Below are 13309 nucleotides of genomic sequence, written 5' to 3'. Positions count from 1 at the left end.
TCTTCAAAGGCTGCAAAACTCTAGACAGATCGAGCAGTGCAAGCAGAGGGAAGACATCCCAGCACACAAGATCCAAAGCCAGGCCCTGAGCCATGGGACAACTCCCCCTGCTACCAGCTGGGAAAGGGCAAGCTCATACACCCATGGTTTACTTATTTTGGCCACCCCATGTGCCACTGGAAAGCAAAACTAAGATTTGGTGGCTTTTTTTAATCATTATTTCTTTGTAAAAGGGGAATGCAGGGGTGACAGCCCTGCAAGGGCAGAAGCAAAGAGGATGGGAGGATCTGTTCTCATCCCCTCACCCAGGAGGAAAGGGGGAGGGGGGTACTGCAAACAAACAGAAGCGTTTTTTGGGGAGGGAAAATGAGAAATGTTTTTCTTCTTTGTGGTTTTCTCTGATCTCCCGTATGTTTTCTCATCTCTTTTTATAACCTTATCTATTATTTCTACATCTACTTATCCTACAAACGATGCATGAAAATTTCAACAAAACAAATCAAAGAGAGCTAATTTAGCAGCTCCACGACCAAGCACCAGGCTCCCAAGCTCAACCACAACAACACAGACTCCCTTGCTCATAAGGAGTTGACGTTTTTCACGGAGGAGATTTTGGAAATTCAGATCACAGAAAAGCCAGCAGACTTCTCCCAGGTCGTCTGCCAGACCCACGGGGTTTAGGAGCACCCAACAGACCCTGACGAGACAATCCCTTTGCTAAGGGATTTGGTTTAGTAGTTGGGTAGGGATAGTGATAGGAGGATGGTTGGACTAGATGACCTTGTAGGTCCTTTCCAACCTTATGAACCTATGAACACCTTGCTTATTTTTAGGGGTCTGGAATTCAATCACGACTAGAAATATGCAAACAGTTTTCATATAAGAAAATAAAATTTCAAGGCAGAAAGGATCCAACCACGCCTTGCAAACAGCTATTATTTAACAAAAGGAGGCAGAAAGATCTCCAACCGACAACTGAGCAGATCAAAATAGAACTCATAATCTGATGACGTTGGAGCAAAGCCAAGAGAGTTAATACAAAAACTTTTAACGCAAGTTGTCAGAAACACATTTTTCCCCTCACAATTATAATTTATTGAGCTTCATAACCTTTCCTTTCACACATTCTGAACGGCAGAGCTCAGAGGATTACTTCGTAGGCCATTTTCCTTCTCATCTCAGAAAGGAGGCACCAACACAAATGTCTAGTGGATATTCCTCGCCCCACATGTGCACACCAATTTCCAGGAATGCCACGCGTCGCTGCTAACAAGATGCCTGAATTACTCAGACATCAGAAAAGATGAATGTCTGAACATGGTAATAAAAACCTTTCCAAGCAAACTTGTGTAATTAAATGGATGCCAACAAGAAGAGCTTCAGACAAGCCATACAGAACCCACTTCTCCTCCAGCAATCTCTCTGTTCTCAAGGTGTCAGAGCCAACTATTTACTACTACTTCGTTCTCACAGCTTAAAATCCAGAGGAGGCCCTGACAGCAACAGGGACCAGCACACCTGGGCCCCCACACCAGTACAAGGCACACCAAGTTGTCTGAAACACTGCAGAGCAGCACTTCTCCTCCAAAGTGGCTCCCTCTACCAGTTCACTGCCAGCACAACCTCCTGAATTACTCCACGTGTTCTTCACTCGAGCAATGATCCAAGCAGCAGCCAGGACTGCTGTGCACCCGGAGTGCCCCGCTCACACCTTGCCTGTTGCATGCTTTATTGAACGTGTCATGTGAGTAATGAGTTTTCCAAGCTGGAGCAAAAACCATCCTTATACTTTGGAGCACCATTCACAGGACTAGAACACTTCAAATTCGATATACACATTTATTAAAACAATAACAACTCCTAATAATGACCAAAAAAAAGTTCCCTACCGGTTCTGCTCTATAAAGAAGAGAGTCTATAGCATTAGAGTGAAGAAGGCAGCTCGAGTGGCTGCGTTTCCTACAGCTCTAAAAATACTCTGTTCCACCTCACCAGTACCCAGGGCTAAAAATAGCCACACAATCTTTCTGCAGTAAAATACCTCTTGCTGCCTCAAGAAAAAGCTGCTCTGAGTTTCCATTCAAAACCAGACACCTTCAAACCCTTAATGAACCTCAGGCCACTACAGCATCCATGCAGGGATGCTTCGTGGGGCTGCAGCTGCTGCCCATCGCGCTGCCAGCTGAGGTTAATGCTCATCCAGCTCATTACATTGGGAACGCACCCTTTCCCAATGCATACTTGGACTAAAATTAAGCTTACATTAAAGCCCTCGCTGAACTGGCCTTCGACTGGTCATCTGCAGTAGTAGCATGCTTATTCCTGAAAGCAGAAGTAGTTAAGCAAGAGGATCGGGGCTACAGCAAAATTTGCTCGATGCTGTGAGCCGAACAAGAGGTGTTAATTGGCCATTCACTATGCTAATAGAGTACATCGTCTTCATCAGTTACATTTGTCAAAATATTGACCAGTGAAACCTAAACACTACAGAAGATGTCAATCCAACACATAAATATTTATGCATCTTCCCTAAACACATGAGATGCTTCATTTTGTTGCAAGACAGACATTTTGCTTTTTTATTCTACTCCGGCTACAGAAGGCATTGTATCAGTTTATGCTCAATCTCCTCTCAAGTAGCACCACTGAAAATTTAATACGCTGGCTCCAAGCTAAGATGAGAATTGCTGCATTCAGATTAAGGCACAGAAAACATTTACCTTTTTAAAAAGATAAAACTGCTGCAAGGGACAGCAACAGTGAGAGGCTGCTCCTCATGCGGGGGACACACAGCATCTCAGGATGCATCTCTGCCCTTTTAAAAGCACCACAATTTATGAAGCTCCTGAGTAATGCAAGCATTTAGACACAAACACTTCCCCTCTATTAACCACAGCCTTTTAGCACCAGCCAGAGCCAAGCAGCAATGCTGTGAGCCCAGTGCCCCACTCCCCTTGACTCCTGCTGCCCTCAGAGCAGGCTGCCCACGGCCCCATCCAACCTGGCTCAGACCACCTGCAGGAGTGGGGCATCTGCAGCTCCCCTGGGAGGCCTCTCCCATATTTCTCCATCCTCACTGGGAATAACGTCCACTTCAGATCCAACTTCAACCTCCTGCTGATGACCAGAGCCAAGTCAGCCCCAGCTGAAGAAGGACCCTGCACCAGACACCGAGAAGCACATCAAAGCTCCTCAAGAGGATGCACTGCTGTAAAGACACAAGTCATTCCTCCCCTGAGAGCAGCGGCCAGCTCCTCATCCACTCCCAAGGGTTACAACTGCACCTGAGAACACGTGGTGCTACTGTGAAATGGCAGCACTGAGTTCTTAGGCTTAAAACCAATGAAAAACTGACCTCAGGTTCTGGTCACTCTGCTGCATTTCACTCTTCAGATCGTTTCCAGATTCCACTTGGCTTAAGTCACTCCTTTTAATAGTTAAGCTCTCTTTACTCCCTGCCTTCCCCACTCCTGGTGGAGCTACGCCTATTGCTTCTTCTGAGCATTATTTGAAACATTGCCTAAGCATACGTATACAAAAATAGCCTGGAAATACTCCAAAGGCTACAATTAATTCATAAATATCACTTACTTTATAACACTTCATTATATATTGTATAAAAAGAATAGATCAGCTGGAACCTCCGCGGAACTGAACAGATATTTACGCATTATTATTTTTAATCAGCCATGTATTACAGCATTTCTGAGCAATGCAGACTTCTGAAGACATTCAGGGCCAATCCAAAGCTGACCGACAGCATCAGAACTCTCCCCTTTCCACCCCAACTCTCACCACTGCTCCTGCTGAGCCCACAGATCATCTCTGCAGACTTCTTCCATCATTTTGCTAGAGGGAAGGAACACCACTGGATCTTCCACACCCTGTTTACATCCCTTGATTTACTCACACACCTAAATATAGATCCCAGAACTCACCTTCTGCCACTCAGCCTGGAAAAACTTTGCTGCTGCCCCTAGGAGCAGCAGCAGCAGAGCACTCCAAGCAAGCTGCCAGCACTGCCTATCCTGATCGTAAAGTACTTTTGGTCTCAGCAAGACAACGACAACTTCTATAATCCTAACAAGAAGGGCAAGAAGCAAGTTCAACATTAGTGATCAGGTAGGAGTCCCTGCTAAGCTCACTCTTACAGCGACCCACACCACCTTCTTCTGGAAGTCAGCATAAAGGGAGATGAAAGCTCTTCTAAGATTCCAACTTAAATCCATTTGGGACACAGAAGCACCCATGCCTTAGTTGTAAGTGGATATCTTATAAATACGTATGTCAACAGCACAGCTTCCTCCCACCATACCTGAGCAACACCTCCAAGTCTCAAAGCGCCTCAGTGGGATGCCACCCCAAGGCTTCTTCACTGATTATTAATGGATTACTCAGACTTTAAATCAACAGTGTGGTTTGCCATAACTCCTTCTACTGAAAGCTTTAATTATCAAAATGATATCCTAAAATTTAATCCCGGGAAGTAAAGAAGCTTCTGAGGTACATCCAGGTTAGAGCTCTTAACAAGAGTTAAGATTCCAGCTCCCCCTTGCGCAGCCCAACGCTGCAGAGCCGGAAGTCGGAGCCGGGCTGAGAATGCACTGTTTTGCTGAACTTCCTCCCACAAAGAACATCTGAAAAAATAACAAACACAGAAGACAGTAAAAGCGTGACTTCCATATAAACCACGGTTCTGATTACACAGAGCAACACATCAGCTTGCTGATATATGGAAGGGTGAAATACTTGCCAAACAAAACTTTTCTAGTTTCCAACCTAGATTTCTAGCTGCTTTCATTTGTTTAATTGTTTAATAGCTGTAACTTGAACCACAGCCACACTAAAGGTCTTGGTCAGACCAGATGCAAGCTCTGCCTTCAGGAATGCTCCAGGTCCCAATAACCACGGTCAATCACACACAAAATATAAAAGTCTCAGTGTAAATGCAAGTTGGGAGCACGACCGTCAGTCGGCAAGCACCAAGCTGGAGCTGCTCTCCTGAGGGCAGGCACCAGGGGAGAAACCCTGTTGTAGTCCATAGATGATGAAACTCAACCAGGACCTACACAAACCTGAGCAGAGCCACAGAAGCTCCTTTCACCCAACGGAGGCAGCTTCGTGGGGGTGATGCCCTGAACACCTCACCTTTGCCTCCTCCTTCCAGCAGGCTGAGATGGGCAAAAATTCACATTTCCGTGGCTTTAGATTTAAGCACCACTTAGCGTGGAGGCAGAGCAAACAAATCATAGGACCAGAACCCATGTGGAGTTCAGGCAGCTTCATAAAAAGAAAGAAGGGCACAGCCCATAGCCTCCTTAATGCTTTAAAGTGAAAAGAAAGTTAATCTGCTGTTACACGCAGGTAAACAAAGACCCGTAGCCTGGTTACAGTGTTTTCTGGAACAACTACACAGCTAAAGCAATTAGGAATGGCATACGCTGTAACAAGAAGTATTTTTAAGATGTTGTTTAACAACCTAACGTCCCTTCCATAATAAGCTGGCAGAATTTGGGTACTCATTACTCATCTCATAGTAAACATCTTACCACACAAGAGATCTTATCGGTGTGATAGAAGTTACTTTTAGAAAATTGGCCCTATTCTTAAAAAACAACCAATTAGTAGTGTTTGCACACTCACTGAAGGCTGAAAATAAAATTAAGTGAAAGCTGTAGCTTCTCTTGAGAAACTAACGAGCAACAGACTCTAACTTAAAGGAATTCCCATTAAAAAAAATAATAAAGAAAAGAAGTCAAAATAATAAGCAGCTTCCATACATTCATCAAGGCCGAATGGGATCCCTTCCTCCAAATGCCTTCATGTAATCACATGAAATGGCTGTTCAGCACGAGGCAGAGTGCTCACGCTTCTCATTAGTGCTGCAAGAGCTCAGGGTACACGCTCATCCACCACCGTACCCCTCCAGAACAAGCACTGAGTATTCTGAATTGGCTCGTACACAAAAATATCCACTACAGGCTCCTTCTCAATGCTGCACGGATGGTGACTAACAAAAGATGGATAAATTCCACAGAGCTGCTGCCATTTGGAGAGATCTCTTCCTTTCAGCTAAACAAGGCACTGGCAGCCTTCATGGGACCACAGAAACGCTGTCACCTCCAGCAGCCCAGGCAGCAGAACCACGACCACCAGCATTAGCCATAAGGCTCTGAAAAGCTACCGAAGAGTTATGGAGCTGCAACACCTGGAAGCAAAGGACCTAAGTAAGCAGAGCAGCAGGAGCACTCCCACCACCAGTGCCCGGATCGAGGTGGTGCTCTCAGCTCTTCAGAGCAGGATGAAGTAGCATGGGCTGAGTTTACAAGTTCAACTGGTCAGGCAACTCCGCAGCACCCTACTGACTGCTGGGGGCTTTATGGGCTGCTGCAGAAAAAATAAGGACAGCCAACAGCCTTCTAACCATAGCTTGTCACAGCCATGCTAAAGACAAGACCCTTAGTAGGGGCTGGTAAGAAGGGGGGAATGATAAAGCATTATGTTCTCCTCCTAGTGAATTAACCCTGCCCAGCTAGCTGTCAGCATGCAGATTTTACTGCAGTTCAGAGCTAGATTTTGAGGAAGCAAGTATAAGAAGGTAACATCCATTTCCTCCTTTTGTTCTTGACATTAAAAATAATAGTTAGCAAATTTAATTTCCTTATCTGTTATTCACATTAGCTTGCATGCTGCCTACCTACACAGAATATTTGGGTACAGAATGCATATTCAGTGCCCTGCTGTGCAACTCCCCTCCCCCAGGCTCTGTCCAAGTATCGTTTTCCAAATTACTAATTACTTCTTGATGGCACAGAAGTCTACTGCAGGCAATCCTTCAAGCAGCCCCACATTGAGTAGGGAAAGACCAGGGGAGAATCAGATCCAAAGATGTGATCCACTGAATTTCTATGGAATGAATATTTCCGAAGAACCCAAAAATCCTCAAAGCAATGGAGTTTGCACTCATTCCCACGTACTCTTACCATTGTGATGGGTTCTATTTTAAGAACAGTCCAAAGCTCTTCAGCAGCCCATTTCTTAGTTCTCATGGTGTAAGGAAATGAAGAAAAATCAAAGTTTCTTATAACCATCCCACAGTGAATCGGTCAGGAAATAGCAAGCAGGAGATCCCAAACTATGGGCCAGGTGACAAAGTTTGAAACGTTCACAGTATGTGTCTGCCACGTGAAAACAAAACCTGAGAACCCAGAATTTGATACTCGAGGAAAGCCATGCACTGCCACAGTGAAAAGAACGTCCAAACCATCCAGGGCAAAGTACTAAAAAATCACTTTTAATTTGTAAACGTACAGAGAAGATGACACACGGGGCTTCTTTGGCTGGTTTACATAGTTAGAAATATAAGTCCGTGCGCGCTGAGCTGCCAATTGCTCAGAGTTGTTTTGCCATGGACACGTTCCTGGGCACTCTGCTCCACACATCCCTGCTCGAGTAAGGGTTGGACCAGGAGGACACAGAGGTCCCTCTCCATCTCAACCATCCTGTGATCGTGTGATAGAGCACAGGACTGCACATCCCTGGTTATTAATCCAACAGGTACTTTTTTTTTCCCCATTATCATACACATCTATTAATTTAAAACATTCTCATGACATTTATAGTTGGCAGCTTCACAAGCTGCAGAAGCATTACTTTCCACTACAAAAGGAAACCAATGTCTCTCACACACATGGACACTGAAACATTCCTTCCCAAAAACACAGGAAGAAACAGCTTTTTTACAGTACCGCCTCAGATAAACAGCACAGGATGCAGACACTAAACAAAAGCCTGGAAGAAACCCTCACACCAACTGAAAGGAGCAGAGATGACTTCAGCTGTTTGGTCAGAGCTTCACCCACTTGAATTTTCTTATCATGGCACTCAAGAGTCCACGAAGAGGAAAAAAAACAAAACCAACTAATTGTATGTGAACTCCTCAAGCAATAAGAAACAACAGAGCGTGAATTATGATCTCAATTCAGAGCTGGTTTGTCAGGCACAGGACCGACAGAAGAGCATCCTTATGACACCTAGAAATAAATACAAACCATAACTCCTGCACTGGAACGTTTTAGTAATACTGTAATTTCGATATTTGTAATGCAGAAGTGACGTGACGCATTCTGAGCACCTCATTATCTGTACCACCAGCACCACCAGCAGTGCTTATCAATCTGTCAGACTTCAGACTAGAGCTGAACAGGTACAGTACGCCTTGGAAAAGAATACGTGAACCAGAATCTGAGATGATCAAAAGCCATCTTTTTTTCTTGCAAAGTCTCATATTCAAAGGCTAAAACAAAACACGCACAACTGCGCAACATGCTGCGAAGTCTGCCAACAACCACCACTCACATAGCAGGCTCCTTCCAGCCCTGCAGCAGTGCAGGCTATGAGTGTAAACTACCTGCTCATTTCTGCTTACAAGGAATCTCTTCTGCAGAGGACGATCCCCTCGCTCCCCACCACCTCCCATCTCCCCCTCCTGCTAGCTCCTCCCGCTGTGAGTCTTTGCCAGGTTTCAGAACAGCAGAAGGCTCCGACATTCAAGCAGTCTCTCCAGGAATCAACAGGACTATTGCACTGAAGCAGTATTAAAAGTTAGCCATGTTCACAAACGCAGGGTGGAATCCGAGCCAGAAAAAACCCACACTGTTACATAATGCTCCGTAAGCATCATCTGATGCTCAGCAGCTACCCAAGCGATGTATACCTTGGTACAAAAAACACTGAAGAAAAGAAGCCACAACAGCTGAAGAAATGCAAATCTTTCTAAGCTTGGACGTTCAGCCCATAGGGACTGTGGCAAATAGCACTGCATTCCTTCCCAGCAGAGATGGGAAGACTTGTGCAGGCCTAATGGACTCTAGGTTGTTGGAGTACTTTGTATTTTTTATAATTAATCTCTATGCTTTGGAGGGTTTCTTTGTTTGTTTTTTTTGAAGTTAAACAGTTGTGGAGTTTGTTTGCTTTTTCTAAGTTCCTTTTTCTAAGGTTCAATTGTTTCTTTTCAAACTCACCCCTTAAACATAACGGAACTTTGAACCATATTTAATGGCTCAGCTAAAGCAACTAATGAGCATTACGTAAGATGTCTCTCCACATAGAACAATCTGTTCCCAAAGTTGCCAAAAATAGCAATTCTCTAAACACTGCTGTGATGCAATATTTAACCAGTTACTGCACTAGCAGCTTAATTCATCCGTTACTATTACAAAGTCAGTCTTCAAATACTATTACGACACGTGACTCGCAAGCTTACCTAGGCTGGTAGGTTTTATCAGCTCATCCAACAAGTCGTAAAAAGGTAACTTCTGAAGTTTGATGTCAGGATGGACAGGGTGGAGCGCAGATGTGAGGTGAGGGAGTTCCAGTTCATGTTTAGGTCCCAGAAGCGAAACGGGGAGCAACGGCGACGTGGCAGGGTGGCCATCGTAACTGAGCTGTGGAATGGTAGATGGAGACAAAGCTGCTGGCATGGAGCTTGAGTGTACGCTGGAGATAGTTAAGTCTGCGGGCGTCATGATTTTCTGGGGGAACCTTCGCCTATAGAGTTCTTTGATTTTCATTTGTACAGCAGGACTGCAGCCAGCCTTTAACAAATGCAGTGCTTTCGTGAGAAGTTCGTGTTTCCGTCCGTGCTTGTTCCTCCCTGCGTAGCCCAGAAGTACTTGCAGTTCAGAAACTCTAAGGCTCATAACCATTTGCTTAAAAGAAAGAAAACAACAAAAAAAATTAGCATTCAAGTTCCATCATCTTAAAGACTAACATTAGAATGTAGCTTAATCTTGTTAAGCAGAACATTCTTCAAGGCACGCAACTGCTGCTCTTTTCCCACTGATGATCTGAAATATAATGAGAACAGGACTAGATAGGTGCATCTACTTGAGTCTGTAACGAGCAATTTTTAAAGGGATTTCCCATTGCCATCGGCAACTCAGGATAGCAGCACTGGGGAAAACCTGAGACAAGGACAACCTGTCGGTACGAGAAAGAACTCAGACTCCTAACTATTTTCTAATCAGCATTCTGCTGACATCTATAATATTAACAAATTTCCTGACTTGCAGCTAGAGGAATTAGAAGTCACACGTTGCCAATACCCAAATCTCTAGTACTTGCACTTGAAAGCTGTGTCAGCCCTTAACTCCGGGGCCCTACTTCACTTCCAAGTCCCTCTCGCACTTTCACCATGCAATTTAACCATTCCACACAGGTTCAAAGGAGAGGAGAGAAATGACTGATGTTTAAAGAAACAGAAAAAGTGTAATTATAAGTTGAGTTGTGTGTAACCTCACACGATCATCACCAAATTAAAGGAAACTTCTGGAGTTTCAATTTCCTCACTTATCGTCAACCTGTTCTCCCATCAGAGCTGCACAATCTGTTTTGGTTTGGGGAGCTCAGCACGCCCTTGATTACTTAGCATCTTTATAAACACCACTTCCTCAGCAGCCATCTCTCAGCATCACCATGCTCTCGTCCTGCTAGAAACTTACAGGCCCAGCTTGCAAAAAAAAAAAAAATGCAGAGGAGTAAGAAATAATTGAGCTAAATGAGAAACTCCTATTAAATGTTGGATTGTCTCCATCTCTCAACGTATAGAGAAGTTAGAAATAAGCACATGCACAGCAGGGCCCACCGTGCAGCCAGACTCCTGAACCAAAACAAGTAAAATTCCTCATATTATCCCCATCCTGAAACATTCCTTACGAACACAAAGAAAGCTGTTTGCAGCATTACAGGCACTAGCAGATACACCGACTGAGAACAGTCACAAAGAAATGGCACCAGAAGTCTGCAGCAGAGAGCTGCCCCTATCTCAGGCTGGTTATCAATATAAAGTCTGGGTTTAGTTTTTCCTAAAGCAGAAGCAAGCAGCTGGTGGAAACATAAAAATTGAGATTGGCTCAAGTTAAACACAGATAAAGACTGAAAGCTAACTTGCAAACTGCAATTACAGGTAACCCAGTGTTACAGCCTCGAGGCCAGGGGAACACACGACCCTCCCAAGTTCACACTAGTGCACAGAAGTGGGTGCTGCTGAGGAAGCCAAGCTGCTCACCCCCTCTATAATGCAGCGTGAGGCAACAACATGACCATAAGCCAGTTTCGTGCACGATGAACCCCAGTATCAAACCAACAGGGTGCTCCGATTGGTACCTGCCATACCAAGGTAACAAGTGAAGCCCAAGGAGAGGGGGCAGCAGAGAAATTGTTGCAAGCGTAGCAGAGTAGAAACCAGCTCTACAGAAACACAACTTATCTTGGAGCACTCAGTTGTGACTCACTGCGAAGCCCTTGACAGAGCTCGGAAGGTAACTAATCTATAAACACCCATCTGACATTTCCTGCTCGACAGCACAACACAAGCACGTGCTCCTGCAGGGAAGCTGCATGAGTCAGGAGGGCTGCCTGCCTGCCTCGCTCCCATGTGCCCTCCCCCAAGGCTCAGGGCTAAGGTGCTACCAGTGCAACTCCCTGCCCCATTGCAGGTCACCCAACTGCACGAGTCAGGCAAGAAGTCCTCAGAAGCACTGCAAGAGGAGGGCACTACTTTCTCACCTCCCAGCTGCTTGCTTCCAAATCCAGGCCACAGCACTGGTGGCCAGATGGCAGGCACACAGCCGTTCGATCTGCTCCCTCTGCACCGCTGCTGCTGACCGAGGAAACACCACATCCTTCCCACACCTACTTCAGGTAACCAGTAAGGCCCGAAGGAAAACAGCTTAAGGATGCCAAAGCAATCCATGGGCATCACCCGACGATACACACCGACTTCCCTCCCGTGTCTATTTATTAGAAAGGATGCTCTACCTACAGTTCTCTTTCAAGAGCTGCCACATTTTAAAAGGTTGTATCAATGTATCAGATATGAAAACCCATCAAGTTACCCAAACAAAACAGGAGGACTCATCTCAGGTGAACAGGAACACTTGTTTTCTTTTTTAAACCCAAGATATCCACCCTAGGGCTAGGAAATAAAAAGCAACAAGCTGCTCAGTGCTCACCGCAGCGTCAGCACGTGCTCTGCAGCTCCTGACCCACTACAGTATCTCCATCACCAAGCGTGCCCTTTGGAGAAGGGCACCAATGCCACAAAACAGAACCCTTTTGTTTCATAAATGCTACTCAGGCAGAATAACCACTTTCCCAGGAGCCTTAACTTCTAGAGAAGAAATCTGCACGCAACTATCAGAGCCATCAGTATTGTCATTTACTGTGATTTCTCCCAAAGAAAATGGTAGAGAGAATCTTTCCTCTCCCTTCTCTGCCTCTTTAGGAGGAAGGAGTTACCTGGGAGCAAAGACACCTTGACCTGGGAGGTAAAAGCAAGCAACAGTAAGCTGGTTTCTTTGTTTGCCTTCCTTTTAATTAAATTAAACTGCATCAACAGGAAAGCACAACAGCCGATCACAAGCAGCAGTCAGAAGATGCTGTCCACAAAGCAGCGCTCACCCACCCTCAGCAGCACAAAGAGCACCAACAATCAGGTATCACCTTCTACAAAGGGTTACTTCTCCAGTAATCAGTGCTGGGATCTATCTGCAGAATTTAACAAGTTATTTCCGGATGCCTGCGATCGCTAGAAGCTGTGAACAAGCTCCAAAACACATCCAAGAGATCTGCCAAGACAACAAGCAGCATTTGGCTGGGTACCACACCATGCGGTGTGCCTAGAGCTATGCAACAGGTCCTCCTCAGCTCCCCAACCACCAACACGAATGCTAAAGGGGGAAAAAATACGTATATCAGAAGATGAGAGAAGTAAAAGAAGAGAAAAAAAACTCCAATTCCTTTTCCCAAATAAATGCAACCAGGAAATAGTAGATTAGTATGGAAATGGTCTTGGAATTAATCTCAGAATGCCTCCGACATCCAGCTGTAAAAATAGAGGAGAGTTCCTGCACGCTACGAGCGGCCTGTTTAACCCCATATAAATCTTCCTGAGAAGAAAGAGCTACACAAGGCCTCTGCAGACTGAGCTCTCGGGCTCCTGGACACCTACGATTTGTGAAAATGACAGAGTATAAAAGATGGGAATGCTTTTACCTCTGTGAAGGCACGTTCCTGGGTCCTAAATTCTACCTGCGAGGCTTACACGAGGAAACTAACACAGCTCATCTGTAAAAAATGAGATCACAAAAACCTACAAGAGGGAGTGAAACGGCCAAGGCGTGGAAGCTGGAGCCTCCACGGCAGGCTGTAACTTCCTGCATTTGTCTAATGCAACCCAAATACTAAAAGGTTGAAGTCACAGTAATTCAAAAGGGAAGGGAGGCAAAAGCACAGAAGAATGGTCATA

At 45.1% G+C, this 13309-nt stretch overlaps 1 protein-coding gene across 2 annotated transcripts in view; it reads right to left on the bottom strand.

Annotated features, from left to right (window-relative positions):
* PIAS1 (protein inhibitor of activated STAT 1) overlaps window positions 1-13309 on the bottom strand; it is a 46794-nt gene that overhangs the window by 18455 nt on the left and 15030 nt on the right. For both annotated transcript variants that reach the window (XM_065734084.1, XM_065734085.1), the window contains exon 2: window positions 9266-9710. In XM_065734084.1, the coding sequence (XP_065590156.1) occupies window positions 9266-9710 (445 nt within the window). The remainder of the gene's footprint in view (window positions 1-9265; window positions 9711-13309) is intronic.

The sequence above is a fragment of the Cyrtonyx montezumae genome, unplaced genomic scaffold, assembly GCF_038088225.1.
Source record: "Cyrtonyx montezumae isolate F1298 unplaced genomic scaffold, pur_monq_1.0 scaffold_17, whole genome shotgun sequence".
NCBI lineage: Eukaryota > Metazoa > Chordata > Aves > Galliformes > Odontophoridae > Cyrtonyx > Cyrtonyx montezumae.
Note: the sequence above shows the minus strand (reverse complement) of the source record. Positions and strands in the feature narration are given on the sequence as shown.